The 20,628-nt window shown below is 37.5% G+C and overlaps 1 protein-coding gene across 1 annotated transcript; it reads right to left on the bottom strand.

Moving 5' to 3' along the window:
* Positions 1 to 2,589: 2,589 nt before the first annotated feature.
* LOC134753402 (uncharacterized) lies at positions 2,590 to 18,736 on the bottom strand. Its single transcript, XM_063689290.1, has 13 exons — positions 18,442 to 18,736; positions 17,289 to 17,390; positions 16,756 to 16,880; positions 15,894 to 16,030; positions 12,619 to 12,746; positions 10,530 to 10,636; positions 9,848 to 9,961; positions 8,827 to 8,990; positions 8,156 to 8,261; positions 7,564 to 7,619; positions 6,995 to 7,232; positions 5,087 to 5,204; positions 2,590 to 4,464 (listed from the first exon to the last, which is right to left on the bottom strand). Exons 1-13 carry the CDS (start codon positions 18,592 to 18,594, stop codon positions 3,400 to 3,402), a joined length of 2,613 nt encoding a protein of 870 aa, XP_063545360.1. The 5' UTR covers positions 18,595 to 18,736; the 3' UTR covers positions 2,590 to 3,399.
* Positions 18,737 to 20,628: the final 1,892 nt, after the last annotated feature.

Genomic DNA, 20,628 nt, shown 5'->3' with positions numbered 1-20,628 from the left:
AGTTTTATAATATTTTCAATTGAGGGGTAAAAGTTAAATTTAGATTATTAGTAGTTTTACTGGGTAACTTCTAAAAAATTGGCTAGGTAGTGTAGTATTATAATAAACTAAACTGAATTTGTGACGTTTTTAACCAAAAGGTACCACATTGTCGCTTGTTGATAAGGTTGATTTCTAATTGAAGCTATATGGAAATAGCGCCTTACTGACAAGCGACAATAAGTACCCCTTTGGTTGAAAATGGCACATTTGATGCCTAACAATAACATTAGCACAATGTTAAAATTATCATGCACTAGCGACTCGCCCCAGCTTCACACGGGTAATTCAACAAATTTACACAATACCTTTAGAAATTATACATAGATCTTCCTCTTGAATCACTATCTATTAAAAAAAACGGCATCAAAATCAGTTTCGTAATTTTAATGATCTAAGCATACATAGGGACAGACAGCGGAAAGCGACTTTGTTTTGAACTATGTTGTGATAATAACTTAAGGCCGTTCCATCGGTTTGCCGCTGTCTTTGTCACATTTCGCAAGAAAGAACGGGAAAGATCATGCGCGCCAAGTGTCAATTTTGATCGAATTTTGTCGATTTTTATTTATTTTATAAACGCTACCCTACAATATCGAAATTTGAAAGCTATGAAAAATATTATTTAAGTTAAGATTGTTTTTTCTTTTTTTTTGTTTATAGTATCACATAATAAATAACCGAGTAAAGTTGGATTAAAAGTCCGAGTTACAGGTTACTTTGGGAATTAATTGTATCGAGTGAAGTGTCATAATTCGTGTATCGGAAGCTATGATATTAAAGATAATATAGTCAAGAACTACATTTATTTTTTCCACGTCTACGAATATCAACGCCTCTTAGAAAAACAGGATCATATAAGGAGATTTTTCGCCTTCTGGCTCAGGGAACCGCCTTAAGGCACCATCAAAAGTTATCACCAACAGTTAATATGAAAAAACATAAATTAAATTAAATTAAATAATTATTTATTTCAGAAATTGAATTTCCATAATATATTAGTAACTTATTCTATTAACTCTTAACCTATGTTAGTGACAATATCTATGTATGTAATCTATGTATACTTTAATTATAAACATGTAGACTACTCCAGTATTTCCAGAAAGCGCCATCTGTTCTGTCTGCGACTGTGGCTAGGATGCAGTTAGTGCTGCCGCGCACGCGCCGCACCAGCGACGCCACCCGCTTGCGCATGATGGCGTGGAAGCCGTCTGTGCGCGTGCGCGCCTCCGCGAACATACCACTAGCGCTGCAATAGCGCGGCAGCCCCAACAGCATCCTAAAAGCATTATTATATTGGACGCGTAGGGCGCTGTAAGTTTTTTTGAGTAAAGTTGATCCATAGGCTGCAAGTGTAAAATGACTGACAGTACACCTTAAAAAGGGTGATTTTAACGTTGCTAGTACACCTTGCGAACCTACGAATCAACATATTACTTCTTACTGCCAGCGCCCTACGCTCCCTTTCCACATCTACGCACATAAGCTTGGCACTTAATATTCTACATAAAAGGGTAATTACGCAAGTGTGGAGTCTAGTTCGCTAATCAGCGAAATCGACTCCACACTCACGTTCGCGGCTTCGCGCCGCGTAGTCTGGAGCGCCCTTTAGATCAGAGGGCTTACCGCGAATCACGAACGAAGTTTTGTTTCTCTATCCGCACTTGTGGATATTTGTGAATTCATACGTAAGTGTGACAGCGAGGCAAAACTTCTTGGGATCGTTGTGTCCTAGTTCAACATAATTTAATAATTAAATTATAACAAATCTATATCCATATAGAAAAAAAAAACATAAATGTGGAACACATAAACAACTATATAAATATCTTACAATTAGGCATACAATATAAAATTAAATATTAAGAAACTGTAATACTACTTATTTTTCTAAACTAACTTAGCTTAACATTAACATAGTTTTGGACATTTTTAAAGTCATTAAGAAATGGGCTAGCCGAAAATCATGATCCAAATTAGATATCATGCAAGAACAAGTTTATTCAAATGTCGATAAGAAAACTACACATTAATGTATTGTATACTTAAAATCGTATAACTGTATAATATATAAAGGCACATAGGTGTTTTTAAGAATAAGAATAAGTTTTAGGGTTTTCTTTTCCATAGTTTTGTTGTCTGTCAGTCTGTCAAGCTCCCAATATAGTTTTCATTTTCTCAAATGACTTTTTCGTCTAAGACGGTAATCTGTTAAACAAAAGCCATTGTCTCTTTTGAGCGAGCGGTCGGCCATTGCGTGCCATTGTGTGTGAGCGCCGCACGCGCCGTAGCACGCGCCAACACCTAATGGCACACAAAGGCAGACAGCTCGCACAAAAGAGACAATGGCTTTTGTTTAACCGTCTTAGACGAAAGTCATTTGAGAAGATAAAGACCCTACTATTCATTATCTCGACACTCTCAAGAAAATCAACATTTATAGGATACTCTCCGTTGACCTAGAATTATGACATTTGGCAAATAATATCGTCAACGTAAGTACAGGGAAAGATCTGAATACTATAAGTTTCTAAAAAAACCGGCCAAGTGCGAGACGGATTCGCGCACGAAGGGTTCCGTACCATTACGCAAAAAACGGCAAAAAAATCACGTATGTTATATGGGAGCCCCACTTAAATATTTATTTTATTCTGTTTTTAGTATTTGTTTTGAATGTTTTGATAGCGGCAACAGAAATACACCATCTGTGAAAATTTCAACTGCTTAGCTTCATATACAGCATACAGCCTGGTGACAGACGGACGGACGGACGGACGGACGGACAGACAGACAGACAGCGGAGTCTTATTAATAGGGTCCCGTTTTTACCCTTTGGGCACGGAACCCTAAAAACTATAAGTTTGTAAAAAAAGTTCAATTTGTACGAAACCCTCGATGGGCGAGTTTGACTCGCACTTGTTTCTTTACATGCAAGGCAATATTTGTATACAATTTTAAAAGAGTTCAAGTAAACAGGTTTTAATGACTTCTAAAAAAGGTTTCAGTCTTATTTCACCCACCCGCAGAACAGGCCTGTAGTACAATAACTTTATTTTAAAAACCCCCATCCAGATTATCAGCGCCTATGGTTTTAAAGTCATATCCAGAGTCTGACTAGGTACACTAAGTTTATGCGGAGAGTATATTCTGAGAGTAGAGGCTATCTGGAACCAAAGGAATTCAAAGTTCTACCATTGAGCTCCATAATCCGACACATGAAGATGGTCAAGAAAGCTTTCGAGTAGACAAAAAGGAGCTCTCGAGGGGGCGAATACACAAAAGATCCCGATGGGTGGAAGTGTGTGCAAGGGCCCCGTAATAATTGTTACTGCCAAGTCAATGCAAACTTAGCTTAGTTTATTTCACTTTAAAGAAACTCTGTATAGAAGTCTGAACTAGCTTGTCCGACGGAGACTTCTCTATCTTCGTATGTTTCCTCTTCATTGGAGTGACATCTGTCTCCGGCTTGGCAATATTACTGCTCAGTAAAGGCGAATATTTTAACACATACTGCTTATAACTCTTTACCTTCTGTATTTTCTTGGATTTCTTAATTTTACACTTATTTCCATCCTTTAGTTTTATTTTAATGCTTACATGCTTATCTCTTATTTTCTTGTGAAGTTCTTTCATTTTCTTTATCTTTTTGGTTCTCATCTGTCCCGCTTTTTCCGGATCCATTGCTTTTATTTTCAGTTTAATTTTCTTATGTTTCATACCATCCCTCTGTTTACCGTCTTTCTTTCGTTTCTTACGAACTTCTTCTTTCATTTCTAATTTTCTTTTCTTACATTTTTTGTCAATCGAATCCACTTTCTTTCTCTCTTCATTTTTCGAATCCTTAACACATTTGTCCCTATCTACCTCATTCAGGTACTGGTCTTTAAAACTCTCAACGTCCATATCTACATCAGTTTTCAAAGGCTCTTTGTCCAACGGACTGAATTTAAACGAAAACATCTTATTCTTAACAGGACTCTTCAAATCTAAGCTTTTCACGAACTCCTTTTCTTTGCCGCTTCCTATTTGCACTACGTCTATGTTAACTATCTCATCTTTCTTCGATATTTCAATGGAGTCTTGTTTAATGTTCACCATTTTGAGCTTTTTCGGTGTGTCGATGATTGGCAAGCTGTCATCACTGTCAGCTATAAATTCTGGAGCCAATCGGAAGGTGCTAGAGGACGATTCCTCGTCGCTTTTAACATCATTGTCATTTTTATCATTTCCATTGATATGATTTATATTGTTTTCTTTGTCACTTGAGTTTTCATCAAGTATATCAGATTTTTCTTCTAAGTTTTCTCTATCATTTTCATGTTGATTTTCACCGTCTTCATCTACTTTCGTGGACTTAACATCTGTTGTTTCTTGAACCTCTTCATTCGTGTTAAGAGTTGGCTCCATAAATCCCTTCACTGCCTGTTGAAAAAAAAATAATTGTGCATCAATACTAAAATTATAAATGCGAAACTTACTATAATGTCCTGCACATTGGACCGGTGAAATACCACCCCAACCCACTTTGTCAGTAGAAAAAAAAACCGGATAAGTGCGAGTCGGACTCGCCCACCGTAATTTTTAGTATTTGTTGTTATAGCGGCAAATTGTTTGTAATTTTCTGTACAAAAAAGTCTGCCGATTTTTGCGGGGGAGGGGAACGTCAAATGTATACGTAACGTAAAAATAGCCATGTCAGATAAACGTCAGTCCATACATTGTGTATGGCCATTGGCCGACTATTTTCGACAGAGCGAACGCCTGTTAATGGTTACTCCGTTTGGTTATATCCTCTAAGGCGGCAACAGAAATCTGTGAAAATTTCAACTCTATAGCTATCACGGTTTATGAGATACAGCCTGGTGACAGACAGACGGACAGAGAAGTCTTAGTAATAGGGTCCCGTTTTTACCCTTTGGGTACGGAACCCTAACAAAGAGCGAAAATCAAATTTTGTATGGAATACCGACAGAATTTTTTTCTAATTTGTCGCCTATTTCCACTGACGGAAATGGCTTGCCAAACTATAGTTATCAACACTTACTTCGTTTAAGTCGGAAGTGATGTCACATGATTTCTTGGGTGAATTCCACTCCCTGAGCGGATCTTTGCTCTTAGGATTCTCCTTGAACACATTCTTGAACAGGTCGTCTAAGATCTCACTAGAAAAAAAGATATATATAATAAAATCAATTAGAGTTATGTACAGTTACAGCAAAGAGGATATAATAGGATAGAGCGGTACTGTCATAGTAAATTTTGTGGCCACAGTAAATTCACTCGACTCATCTATCGACACATGATTAAAACTAAAAATATCAAAAAATGTATTTATAAATGTTTTTTTTATTATTTGCATTAATTATTTTTATATGATTTTGACCCATGTTCTTTCACTGATATGCGTTAAAATTGTTAAATAATAAACGAAACCGTCAACGCCATCTATTCGAAAGTAGGCCAAAGGTGGTTTACTAATGTATTGCCAAAAATCGTTTCCCAAAGTATTACTTCCCAAACTATTTTACGCAAATTATCATTTGGCAAAATTTCATTTCGCAAATTTTCATAATCCAACCTAACCTAACCCAACCTTGTACGTGATTTTCATTTCCCAACTATGGGGTTGCGAAATGAAATGGTTGCGAAATAAAAACTTGCTAAAATTTCATTTGGGAAATGAAACTGATGCCATAAGTTTGTTGGGAAGTGAAATTTGGCGAAAAATATTTTGGCTAAACGGCGGTATCCCGCCAAAGGTAGTGGCGACATCTGGTCGAGAATTAAATTTTCTTGATTTTCGTGGCACGTTTTTTCCTTAGACTATATCCATCTCTTACGGAGTTATATCTAACTTTGGTTACAGTATCCGAATGGCCAATATTGCCGTTGACAGATTATCTGCAAGTCTAATTTGGAAATGAATGAATAATTTATAAAAATAAAAATAAAAAAATAAAATACAGTTTATGTACAGTCGCCATTAGATATATCGGAGCGGCCAAGGCGCTCACAAATATCTGAATACGCCTCTATTCTCAAGGCGTTAGAGTGCGTGTTCAGATATTTTTGAGCACCTCCGCCGCTCCGATATCCGGTACCTATATGTGTATATATGTAAAGCCAGACCAGTAATATATGATCATTGTCAAGAGGGCGCTGTTATTTTCAGTTCAGTATAGTATGAAAAAATTCGTTTCATTGAAATTTCGCAACATGGGGCGTGATCAAATTATGTACCTTGTCACAGTGACAATAGTATGAGGTCTCTAGCGATTTTTATATTCATTGTCACTGTGACAAGGTACGAAATAGGTCGGAATTTAATTTTTGACCGTACAAACAGCAACACTACCTAGGGAATGCAATACCGGGATACCAGGATCCCGAAATACCGGGATCCCGCTCGTAAATTAGGCGGGATCCCGCGGGAGTTGCGACGTGGTTTTTATCTACAAGTAACACGTGCGCGGACGCGCGCCCTCTGGAGAAAGTTCTTTACGGAGCCTAGATGCAAGGGGGTAAGGACACGGAAGAAAAAACCGGCAAAGTGCGAGTCGGACTCGCGCACGAAGGGTTCCGTACCATTACGCAAAAAAACGGCAAAAAAATCACGTTTGTTGTATGGGAGCCCCACTTAAATATTTATTTTATTCTGTTTTTAGTATTTGTTGTTATAGTGGCAACAGAAATACATCATCTGTGAAAATTTCAACTGTCTAGCTATCACGGTTCATGAGATACAGCCTGGTGACAGAGAGGCGGACAGCGGAGTATTAGTAATAGGGTCCAGTTTTTACCCTTTGGGTACAGAACCCTAAAAACCTCGCGTGATTTGTGCACAAGCGCTTAGCTAGCTTCTAAAACTGGCCAAGTGGTTCAATCCTGACAAAGGACCAAAAATTCCGACATGTCTGGGGTCTCCTGACTTATTGACCCTAACGGTACTTACTTGACAATCTTCTTTTTCGCACTAAGCGGCCTCGGCTTGCTGAACCGCAACCGAATCTTGTCCAGAACATCCCCGGGCACCACCACGTCCCTCCGACCCCCCTTCTCCAGGTACGACTGCTCCAGGAGTTTGATGGGGGAGAGGAGCTTTGACTCCAACTCTTTGAGGGTGGGAGGGGTGAGGAGTTTGGGACGGCGGGGGGTCTTGAGGTTCAGCTCGAGACGGTCGGCGGGTTGTGCTGGAAAAAGAAATTGGTATTATTGGATTGCAATCTATGGTGATAATATTATAAAACTCACTCCAGTCAAATAGTACAATTATTTTTTTACTTTCCCGCACTAGTGCGATAATTAGCACATCTCAAAAATTTAATGGGCCATACTGGAAATCGTTGTACGATACATGTGCGAGTTTCCTATTTTTTGCACTTGTATCGTAATGTACTATAAAAAAATTGTCAAATGACAGCTCAAATATCAAGGTTAGGGTTACAGGGAACTTACGTAATTTAAAAAAATAAATAAAAACAATAAAATAATTATAAAAAAAAAAATATAAAAGCAACTTACATTCAGTTTTGATTTGAGTTCCGTGAGTCGGCAAAATTTGTGATGAACTTGAAGCACTGAAAAATGTAATAAATATTCATGAGTTAAAAATTAAAAAAAAAAACTGATCTAACTCCATAAACAAGAGACGCTTTCCACATAGATTTTCGGACATGGACCCGCCTGTTGCTATCTCTGTGACATTGACCACCGGCCGCATGTACGAAAATCTATGTGAGAAGCATCTCTTGTTTAGTGAAATTTATTTACTTTTCAAAAAAAGATGAGCTAGTTTTGTTTGTTAGCGAGGGCCACTTGCACCAATCACTAACCCGGGGTTAACCGGTTAAACCTGGAGTTACCATGTTTACCAGTACAATTTGACACTGTGTTAACCGGTTAACTCCGGGTTAGGGGGATGGTGCAAGGGGCGCTAAGATAAATGCCTCCCTAGTTTGTTTTGCTCAACGTGTGTTCGGTATGGAGATAGTTTGAGGGCCGGGGAAGGGAATAGGATAGCTATTAGGACCATCATCATTGGAGGTTGGGGGCTTAGCCAGTTACCTGTATGTGTGTGTGTGTGTGTGTGTGTGTGTGTGTGTGTGTGTGGTACCTGTGCGCCTGCAGCCGGCCCTTGGTGCGGCGCAGGGACATGCGGCTCGGCATGACGGGTGCGCTGCGCGCGCGCTGCTGCGCCGCCGCCTGCTCCGCCATTATTACTGACAACCAGATAACAGATCAATAAATCCTCAGTACTATTACCACCGAAGCTCACTTAGAAGCAAATAATAATTACGGTTACACCCCGCCATAGACATAGTATAGTAGCATAGAGTAACTTATACTAGAGCGGTACTGTCATAGTAAATTTTGTAACCCCAGTCAATTCACTGCCATCTGTCGACACACTTTAAAACTAAAAATGATGATTTATAAAAATACGATAAAATGTATTTAAATATAGATAAATGAGTTTTTTTATTTGCATTAATTATTTTTATGATTTTGACCCATGTTCTTTCACTGATATGCGTTAAAATTGTTAAATAACAAACGAAACCGTCAACGCCATCTATACGACTGTAGGCCAAAACTAGTAGCGCCCTCTGAACGAGAATCAAATTTTCTTGCTTTTCGAGGCACGTTTTTTCCTTAGACTGTATCCATCTATTACGGAGTTATATCTATCTTTGGTTATATCCTCCTAGAGTCAACAAAGAATTTTTGAAATTTGCCACCTTTTCTGCTGACGGATTGGCTTGGCAAAGTATAAATAAGAGTTACCTTCGGTGAGCCTGGTCTCTAGCTGGTCGAGGTCGGTAGCGGCGGGTGCGCAGGCGCCGCACACGGCGCGCTCGGCTGGCCCGGGCCCGGGCCCGGGCGCGGGGGAGCAGCCCGAGTGCAGCCCCCAGCTCCCGCACAGCAGGCACAGCTTTATGTCCCAAGTGCTGGAAACATCTATATTTGGTTACTCCCTCCGACCCACCTCCATGCAGACTTAGAAGGTAGCTAAATGTCAATTCACTATAAAAGTATGACTCGAGTTTACTTTTTCTTTAAATATCCTCAATTTCCTCCCCGGCGAGCGAGTCGAATAATAAATACAAACTTGATCCGGTCATCTTCCCCAAACCGAAATATACATATTTCAAAAAAATATAGTAGGCTACGTACCAAATGATTATTAATAATACCAATCCCGTCTATTAAGTTAAGTCCGATTGCATTACAGAAATACAAAAGTCTGAAAGGTCATTCAAATTCTAACAATCATACTCGACATACGAAACGCTCCTCCTAAATGGTACTGAGAATTGACGTCACACCTGAACGAAACTTCTCGAAAAATTGCTATATACCATTATTAGGGTTCCGTACCCAAAGGGTAAAAACGGGATCCTATTATTAAGACTCCGTTGTCTGTCTGTCTGTCCGTCTGTCACCAGGCTGTATCTCAGGAACCGTGATAGCTAGACAGTTGAAACTTTCACAGATGATGTATTTCTATTGTAGCTATAACAACAAATACTAAAAACAGAATAAAATAAATATATAAGTGGGGCTCCTATACAACAAACGTGATTTTTTTGCCGTTTATTGCGTAATGGAACGGAACCTTTTGTGCGCGAGTCCGACTCGCACTTGCCCGGTTTGTAACTAGATTCTATTATGTATAACGTGTATCGCCATCCCTATTTCGAACCGGTTCCTTTTTTAAAACAATAATCATTTTGCAAAGTTTATTAACCTACTTCAATAATTTTTAACCGACTTCAATAAAGGAGGTATTGTTTAATTTCCTTACCCGAGCTCGTCGTGGCTCCGCCCGAAGGGGCACCTGCACTCGGCGGCGGCGCACCGAGCCTCCCGGTTGTATATCTCGGCGAACGCATTCTGCTCCAACTCCCAAGCTGCATCTCTGCAATCAAAAATATTGTTTTTGTCAACTATACAATACAATACAAATACAGTGTAAACTCCATATAACGTCACTCGATATAACGATTCACTCCCTATAACGTCGACATGCGTTGCCTATCCATACTAATATTATTAATGCGAAAGTCTGTCTGTCTGTCTGTGTGTTCCCTCTTCACCTTCTTCTTCTTAAACCTGAATCGATTTAGATGAAATTTGGCATACCTAGAGATAGGTTGAGTCCCTGAAAAGGACATAGGATAGTTTTTATCCCGATAATCATCCCTTAAGAAAGTAAAAAGCGGGGTGGAATTGAGATAATTAATGAAGTGTCTGCTAATTTGTGTGCATAATATGGTCAAATTGAATGATTGCTATGATATTTTTTCCAGGCGCTATACTTACTTTAGCTGCTGCTACTAAGTCCACGCAGACGAAGTCGCGGGCTAAAACTTGTAGTCTATAGTTGCTTTACTTTAATATTCATTTCTCTCTATATAACGAAAACTCTCTACTCTATAGCGTCAAAAAACGTCCGGTCTCTTGTGTCGTCCGGTATCATGACTCACCGGTCCGGCAAATAGTATCCTTGCTCACAGACAGCATCGTAGAAGTTGTCCTTGTCGTTGCACAGCGGACACTTCAGGTAGTGCATGCCTGCGCTTAGAGCCATTCGCTGAAAAAATTGTTTCATTGAAAATTGTTATACTCTTTTGACGGTAAAAGAGTTTCACGGGACAAGACTGCAGTGCAGTGAAAAAATATTATAGCGAACCATCTTAATTCTTTTTAATACTTAAGTATTTTTAAAGATTATTTCAAATGGAAAAATGGTCAAAAGACATCACAACATGGTACCCAAGAGACGGAAAAAGGGATGATGGAAGACAAAAAATGAGATGGGAAGACGAGTTCAGGCAGGTGGCTGGAGCCTTCTGGAGAAGACAGGCTCTGGACAGGGACTCGTGGAGGAATATGGGAGAGGCCTATGCCAAGGGCAACCAGACAAGACGTCTGCGGAGAAAGGCTAGCAGTAAGCAGTAAGTAAGTAAAGATTATTTAAATTTGTAGCTCTGTCTGTCTGGAGATAATTATTTTAGTCTGTCTCAGATATCTTGATATTGTTTTGTTGTATTGGTGTTGTAATGTTTTTATTAGTAAAAAATTACCTCTTTCTCAGCCGGGCTAGCACATGATTGGCGCGAGAGTATCTCGCCGCGACATAGACTACCCGTCCCCCTTTAATTCATACAGTTAGTAAGAGACGGGTAGTCTATCTCGCGGCGAGATACTGTCGCGTCAATCATGTGCTCGGCCTACAGGTCTCGAATTTTCTCGATTGCTTGCACAAAGCACAATCAATAAGATGATAAGAGTAGTGTATTAAACAATACTAGTATTAATTTTAGCTCTGTGTATAGATTCTGCGGAGGCAGGCCTGGCCATGACAGCACACAGTAAACACAGACAGACCTGGAGGCAGTGTCTGCGTGATCGGGTAAGCCTGCACCGGCTCATAGCATATCAATATCACAAGAGTCAAGAGTCAAAATATTCTTTACAGTACATATGGTGCTACTTTCTCGCACTAGTGCGTAAAAGAGCACTTTTCGTGCATATGTCGAGAGTTTAAAGGGCCATATGTACTGTAAAACGTTGTACGATACACGTGCGAATAGGTAATTCGCAACTCGTGTCGATTTAAAACACTCCCTGCAGTCGTGTTTTAATTAATCGCCACTCATTTCGAATTTCCCCTTTTCCGCACTTGTATCGTAAATAACTATTACAATGCATGTGCTCGAAAAGTGCGTTTCCTACGGAGCCATATCATGCGGTAAGTACTACTTTTCCGCACTCGTGCTTTATGTTTTCAATTTTTTTTTTACAGTACATATGGTGCTACTTTCTCGCACTAGTGCGGAAAAGAGCACTTTTCGTGCATATGTCGAAAGTTTAAAGGGCCATATGTACTGTAAAACGTTGTACGATACTCGTGCGAATCTGTAATTCGCAACTCGTGTCGATTTTAAAACACTCCCTGCGGTCGTGTTTTAACCTATCGCCACTCGTTTCGAATTTCCTCTTTTCCGCACTTGTATCATAAATAACTATTATTCAAATAGGCCTAGCAACAAGCACTTTTAAATTGTCAAGTTTTACAAATATTACCGAGCAATTTATTGATGCAGTTATTATTATTCTTAAAAACATTGAATTATTATAGATATGTCAAAATTAATAATAAGAATTTCACAAAAGGATCGTCAAACACCAAAATTGTATTAAAAAATACTAGTCTAGAAACTTTCTAGAATAAAAATCTAAATGTCAAAAAATACGGATTACCTAATATAGGTATTCATTGAATTATCAATTTCATGGTGTTTCACGATGTTTCATCATTCATGTAGTCTTGTGTGCTATAATAGGCTTTAGAGATATGCTTATGTTTTACATATTTTTTAAATTTATTAACAGATAATTCAGTGATGATATTTGGAAGTTTATTTCTAGTATTAATCTTATGTATGTCACAGTTTTTCTTAAAACTGGCAAAGTTTTTATGTACATACAGAACATGGCCACCATGGCCGGGTCTTGTATACTGGGTCTGACGCCCTGTATGCTGGGTCTGACGCCCTGCACCCTGTATACCTGCAGACAGGTCCGGTGCAGCCAGGCGTCGCGGCCGCAGCACGGCGGCCAGAAGGTCTGCGTGGTCGGGTACGCCTGCACCGGCTCATAGCAGATCACACACACCATGGCCGAGTCTTCTGGACTCTCTGAAAATCAGATAAAAATATACCAACAACAACATTCATGATCTACAACAAAATAACAATTAGCAAAATAAAATTTCTTCTCTAGATTCATTCATTAATTACGTCATACGAATTTCTAGGTTTTCCCCCCCTCCTTGTCACACTTGGTCACATTTGGCAAACCCCTCCCCCACTATGAGACGTCACATTTTTTCAATGAAATCGGCAAATCGAATTAAGTATTATTAATATTTTATGGAAATATTTTTGACAAAAGAAATATATATCCAAAACTGATTAGGAAATTTCTATTCTAAACTTCTATTGCCGCTATAACAACAAATAATTAGATCTGTCTGATCATAACACAGGGCAAATACTTAGAATACTGAAGCCTGGAAAATATATTCCCTCTCCATATGAATATGTCAAGAAAAGAGACTTTAGCCACGAACTCGTTGAAAAGTTTCGTCACACTTTGACATGTCTCTCATGGAATGACGTGTACTCTGAACCGGACGCTAATGTTGCTTTTAACAATTTTTATGATGTATATACGTTATTATTTAATTTGTCGTTTCCTATTTGTAAAGTCAGAGTTAAAAAAACACGGCATTGTACTAAATGGATTACTAAGGGTTTGAGAAATGCTTTAAAGACCAAACGACAACTAAGATATAGGTTTTACAAGGACAAGACAACTGAAAATAAATTGAACTATAATAAATACAAAAAATTGTTAAAAAAGTGTATATTAACATCTAAAAAGTTAGATAATATGGCAAGGCTAAATAATGCTAAGAATATCTCGAAAACTAGTTGGGAAATCATAAATAAAGACGCAGGTAAATTAAATAAGAGGAATAAACTCATTGACAAAATTACAGATAATAATCAAATCATAGATAAACCAAGTGACATTGCAAATGTATTTAATAATTTTTTCATTGACACCACTCATAATAATTCTAATTTTAATAATAATGCTAATCCATATGAATATTCTCTTCAATTCAACAATTCTAACATGTTTATTTTCCCTATTGACCCAATAGAAGTAGTTAATATAATAAAAAAACTGAGAAACACCCGTTCGGTTGGCTATGATGACGTCCCTACACATATAGTTAAGTTAACAAGTGACATTATTGCCCCTGTACTTTCACACTTAATCAATATGACCTTTCAACAGGCGGTGTTTCCTGACAAGCTAAAGATTTCCATTGTTAAACCCATTTTTAAAGCAGGAGACAAAAACTTTCCTGGAAACTATAGACCAATTACGCTCATACCAATTTTCGCTAAAATCTTGGAGAAAGCAATGTAAACAAGGCTGTTGTCATTTATTAAAATAAGTGGAATAATAAGTGACCACCAAAATGGGTTCCAAAAAGGTAAATCCACCACATTGGCCACGTTTAATTTAATAAACAAGATAGTTGATAATGTAGATAAGGGTCACAAAACTGTTGCCATTTTCTTTGATATGAGCAAAGCTTTTGACCATGTATCGCACAGGTTATTACTAAAAAAATGTGAAGCCTATGGCATGAGAGGACTGGTAAACTCGTGGATTGAGAGCTATCTCAGCAATCGACGCCAAATAGTTGAAATATTAGGTGCAGACGATGACAAAATGCAACAGAATTATAGATCAAACATGTTATGTAATAGGGTCGGAGTACCTCAAGGGACTATACTTGGACCTTTATTGTTCCTTCTATACATTAACGATCTGCCTCTAATTACAAATCACAGTTGTAGCTTATTTGCGGACGATATCTCAATTGTTATTTGCGATAGGGATAATGAAAATTATGAGAATATTATTAATAATGCAATTGCTGACATAATTAAATGGTTAAATGATAATAATTTACAAGTTAATATTGATAAAACAAAGTATATCCAATTTATTAATAGAAGAGGAAAGAAGGAGAAACTGCATATAGCCTATAATGGACAGACTCTCGTAGAATGTGATACCACTACATTTTTAGGGTTTGCCCTAGATGATCGATGTACTTGGAAAACGCATGTGGATAAGGTATGCTCAAAAATTAATAGATTTGTATATGTTTTATGGCGATTGACACGCATAACTGATATGAAAACCGCTATAATGGCATATCATGCTTATGTTGTATCCAATTTAAGGTACGGTATATTGATGTGGGGAAATTCGTCATATGTAAATCATGCCCTTATAGCACAAAAACAATGCATTAGAGCAATATGCAACATGCGTCAAAGAACATCTTGTGTAAGTTCTTTTATTAAATTGAAATTGTTAACTGTACACTCGATTTATATATACGAAGTTTGTGTATTTGTTAAATTGCACCCCGATATATTCGTCAAAAAAAGAGATATAACACATTTTAACACTAGATATCCTGACAGTCTAGTACTCCCTAATATGCATACCGTCATGAAAAATAAAAGTTGTTATGCAATGTGCGTTAAAATATTTAATAGACTGCCTGATGAGCTTAAACAGCTACCACTCAATAAATTTAAAAACAAACTGTACTCTTTCCTTGTCGACAAATGTTACTACAGTCTGAAGGAATTTTTAGTTAATTAACTGTCACTTCATAATTTGTTAGTAACAGTCCACGTTAATAACTAATGGCTTTATAACTAGGTTAATAATGCATGTTTTGATTAAAATAATGATGTCAATTAAACTTAAATTTAGTATAAGTTTTCAATTTGCATGGCTTTTTAAAGTCTAAATGTGTATGGCTCTATAAATAATAATGTAACACCATTGTATACCACATTTAATGGCAAATAAATATATTTCTATTTCTATTTCTATTACGAAAAACAGAATAAAATATTTAAGTGGTGCTCCCATACCACAAATGTGATCTTTTTGTCGTTTTTTGCGTAATGGTACGGAACCCTTCGTGCGCGAGTCCGACTCGCACTAGGCCGGTTTTTTGCGTAATGGTACGGAACTTTCCGTGCGCAAGTCCGACTCGCACTTAACCGGTTTTTTACATTACCCGATGGTGGAATTTCTTCTTTTGCCTTTGTTAAAAAAAATGTTATTTTTTATGAATGTTGGGTACAATATATTGAATTTGTTTTACCAAAAAGTTAGTATTTAGGTAGGATTGAACCTATATGTACAGTTGTACATGCACTGTATATTCTTACCGGCCTGTTGGTTTCCTTCACCGCTGACGGGTATCTTCCCCGCCTTCTTCAGTTTCTCAATCTTCATCCGTTCCTTCGCCTTCGCCATCACGTCGGTTGATATCTTCTGCTTTGGAGCGTGGAGCTCGCAGAAAGATCTGCAATTTTATTTGTTAATGCATTTGCGTAATGACTGGCCGCTTGGTAAGACAGTCATCAATAATAATAAGGGCGCGTTCAAATATTACGTAACGCAATTTTCTCCCGTGTAACGCGCCGTAACGTTTTGGTGTAAACCTGTGTAAACCCTAGCTAAAAGTTACGTAACATCCAAGAGACCATTTTTACCTAAAAGTCACAATTATGTACAGGAAAGTATAATCATAAAATTGAAGAAATCAGCGACCGTGTATGACGAATGTTATAGCATGAAAGTGAAGGAAGCGAAAAAGGTATGTCAGGATCGTAGCAAGTGGAATTCCGTGGTCTCTGCCTACCCCTCCGGGAAATAGGCGTGATTATGCGCGTAATTTTATTTTATTTTATAGCCTTTTATCAGAATATGTCGTTTGTTTAATTATCTTCCATTGCTAATTTTGTGTGCCCTTTGGCAAAGGCCTCCCCCAACATTTTCCATTCTTCTCTCTGCGCGTAATTATTATATTATTAATAGAAATAAAAGTTTATTCGGTGTATTGGACAGTATAGATTGATATTCGGGTAAGAGGGATTCAATGTCTTGGGAATGGGACAGATTGGGACTGAAGTTTTGGAGAACTGGATGTTAGAAGCCAAAATATTGCAAAGGAAGAAACGTAAACCTGTATAAATGATCAATAATGGGGCACCTGTCAAGACTGACCGATTGAAAAGAGACACATACTTATAATTGCCATAGAAGAGCGAGACAGCATTCTTCTGGCGGCCGCACGGCAGGTGGAACTGCTTGCGGCACGCCGCCACCGAGCACCCCAGGCTAGCGCCGCCGCGCCCGCAGTACGAGCATTTCTGCAAAAAAATTAATCAGGTAACTTATCGCAATCATAAAACAATTTTTAATGCAAAGGGTAAAAACGGGACCCTATTACTAAGACTCGTCTGTCCGTCTGACTGTCACCAGGCTGTATCTCAAGAACAGTTGAAATTTTTACAAATGATGTATTTCTGTTGCCGCTATAACAACAAATACTAAAAACAGAATAAAATAAATATTTAAGTGGGGCTTACCCAGAGGGTAAACTAGGCCTTATTGGGATTAGTCCGGTTTCCTCACGATGTTTTCCTTCACCGAAAAGTGACTTGTAAATATCAAATAATATTTAGTACATAAGTTCCGAAAAGCTCTTTGGTACGAGCCGGGGTTTGAATAGGTTGTGGAATATAGTCTCAGGAAGCTATAGATATAGGGTAACATACATGTTTCTTACTCCGCTCCACCTCAGCCACTATGTCCTTGTACAGGAAACCAAACAGGCCTTCCGAGTCCCTGCCCTTTTGCACCAGGCAGCAGGATAACAGCTGAAACATCAAAATGACAATTAACAAATGTAAAACAGACAATGTTTTAACTAGAGATGCCACGAATATTCGGTAACTATTCGGCATTCGGCCGAATACCACATATCTGTTGCACCTACCTAAAAAGAAAAATTACACAATAAAAATAACCAAAAACTAGGTACATTTCAATAGTTAAAATGTATTGTTCTTGGAAAGTTGTTATTTTAAATACAACAACCCTTTTTTGAGCATTTGTTGATTACAAGATATTTTATTTTAAATTTAAACATGGGTCTGATTTGATTGACTCTAACTACATTACCAATTCTGTTCAACCAAAATATATCTTACTTTGTTGGCTAACAGTTTTCATAATAATTGTGACTCAAGTTTCATAATAATTGTTGACAGGGAGGTTTTGGGATTATACTGAGAAACTTTTACTATGGGACCAATCACGATTTCTTTCGATAATTACGTGAGGGCTTCATTTAGGGGTCAAGACAAATCTCAAGATATCTCACCATGGGGAGGTGTCAAAAAACCGGTTGGGGTAGCAAAGGGATTCATGGGACTTAGAAACTTTCAATGTCATTTTTTTTCAAACATAACACCGACTTTTTATAACTCAATTATGGAAGAAATGTTAAAATAAGTATCTTTTGTTATAAGATCAACCATTATGAAAATAGAAGGGGTAGTAATCGTCAATTTTTAAAGGTGTTAGGAACTTAGTCAACTTAAGTAACACTAGTAACAGAGGCAAGATAGGTGCGACGACGAGCGAAGCGAGGAGGAGTGTGTTAGATTGACCGCGATCAAAGAGGTAGGCAGAGATTACATTTCCTTTGATCCTTGGATTGATGTTACTTGATTCATTATGATTTACTATTACATATATAATAATATAACATTAACTAACCATTTGTAGTTTAGTATGTATTCAATATTCATGCGTGTTTTGTGAAAATATATCAACGCTACTGAAGAATGTTTCTAGAAAAGCAAAAGGTTTCTAAAAAGGGATGGGCTCCTTAATTTACATGATGGTGACAAATCTGCAACTTACCACACAGAAGTAATGACATTGTATATCGCCATAAGAGTATAATTTTCCGAAAATCACTTCATCGTCCACATCCTGATTGCAGAAAACACAAGGCTGCCCGTTTTCAGTAACAAGCTTAGCTACTTCCCGTTTTTTCAGGAATTTAGTAGCCATTTTGGAAGCCGTAAGTTTGTAGTCTGAAAATCTCTAATATCAATTGTTATTAATCACTTTAATTCACTCATTTTCAATACTTTCTTCCATTAAAGTATAAGTAAAAGGCTTTCACTTGTTGCAGTTGTCGACCATCTCCAACAAACTCCAATTATCATTATCAAGATGTCAAATCAAAACATGGCCACAAAATTTGGCGGGAGTTTTTTTATGCAGTTGGAAATATTCTTAAATAAAACTGCCAAGTGTACAAAAATATAGTTGGTCAAGCAAATCTTGTCAGTAAATAAGAACAAAAAAAAACTATACTCATCCTTATCATTTGGGTGCTAGTACTAGTGTAAGACAAAGATAGTAGGATTCTCTCTGTGATCCACTGTGATCTCTGTCTATGTTTAAAATGAGACAGTCCTTTGAAAAACTAAAATTAAAATCGCAATGATTTGATGAAAAGTAATAATAAAAAGCAAAAAAATATATATTTACTTATAAAAATAAAAGATCAATATTTACTTTGAAACACTAGCGTAACCTATATTTTATAACGTATTTCGTGATTAGCCAAGTATGACATGTTGCCAAGTTCCGCGTGGTTGCGCTGGAATTGTACCTATGTGTGTGGACCTCAGAATAATGACTAAAGCAAAGAAGCCGGGCAAAAATAAAAGCTTGGTAAAAGATATCGTATTCACAACACGTTATTACTTTTTGTCTATGAGTGAGTGAGACAACAATCCGCAAGTTTCGTTTTTTTCAGTATTGTCATAAGATGTACTGAGGGAAATGTCAAATGGTCCTATGTGGTTCTATAATATAATCCAGCCAAATAAAATATAAGTTCGTTATTTCACAGGTAAGTGTCAACTGTAATAACTTGACATAGTCGTATTATTTTAGTTGAAATATTTCGGGATGTTTCAGCGGTCATCTTGGTTTATATTAATTATATTTTTGCTATTCCTGAAAGATTGTTGGAAAACGTGTTAAGTTTTTATTTGTAATGGTTTGAAGTTCCCTTTGTGATAATGTCTTGTGTGATCGAGGGCTGTAAATCGCATACAGGAAGAAAAGAAAATACGCACGAACCGATAACCCTTAATCGGTGAGTTTGGTTCAATTTTGAAGAAATTAATTTATAGGACCTGACCCTAAACATAGAAATCGATATATTGTTTATGTAGTTATTACTTGCATTCAAGTCTATATAGATTTTTGCATAAATTTTCGAACTTTTCTGCTAAGTATGAAAGGTTATATTTTTGGCATAGTGATGTATCGACCTCAGATCAATAACCTATCGACATTTACAGCTTTCTTATAGTTTGGCCCAGGACTGTCTCATTTTAATTGATGAGTACAGTCAAGGGCATAAATATATATACATTCCCAAAGTCTCAAAAATATGTGTACGCTCAGACAATAAAATCGTGTTCACATATTTTTAAGCCATTTGTCTGGATCGATATTTTTGCCTTCGACTGTACCTATAGTTTTCTTTGTTCTTACTTACTGACAGATTGTGTTTGCCAGACTATAGTTTAATACTAAAAACCGGTCAAGTGCGGGTCGGACGCGCGCACCAAGGGGACCGTACTTTTTAGTATTTGTTGTTATAGCGGCAACAGAAATACATCATCTGTGAAAATTTCAACTGTCTAGCTATCACGGTTCATGAGATACAGCCTGGTGACAGACAGACGGACAGCGAAGTATTAGTAATAGGGTCCCGTCTTTACCCTTTGGGTACGGAACCCTAATAAAAATACATTAATGATCATTGATTATTTTGACCAGGGCTCGGAACCGAAGCCGCAACTAGTTTTTTCACAGTATATACTGGATTAACGACCGACACTTACCTAATAAAAATGGCGCCACTGGATAAAAAATGTGCAGGTTGTGGAAGTATAATAGCTGAAGGTGATAGATGCTATTTACAATGTTGGAAATGTAAAGAGGCTTCATGTCTACAGTGTGCTAATGCAGAAAAGAGGTTCTTTAGCACAATGAGCCCAAATCGCAAAGCAACATGGA

Source organism: Cydia strobilella, chromosome 26, assembly GCF_947568885.1.
Source record: "Cydia strobilella chromosome 26, ilCydStro3.1, whole genome shotgun sequence".
Taxonomy (NCBI): Eukaryota; Metazoa; Arthropoda; class Insecta; order Lepidoptera; family Tortricidae; genus Cydia; species Cydia strobilella.
The sequence above is the reverse complement of the archived record's forward strand: the minus strand, read 5'-3'. Positions and strand labels throughout refer to the sequence as shown.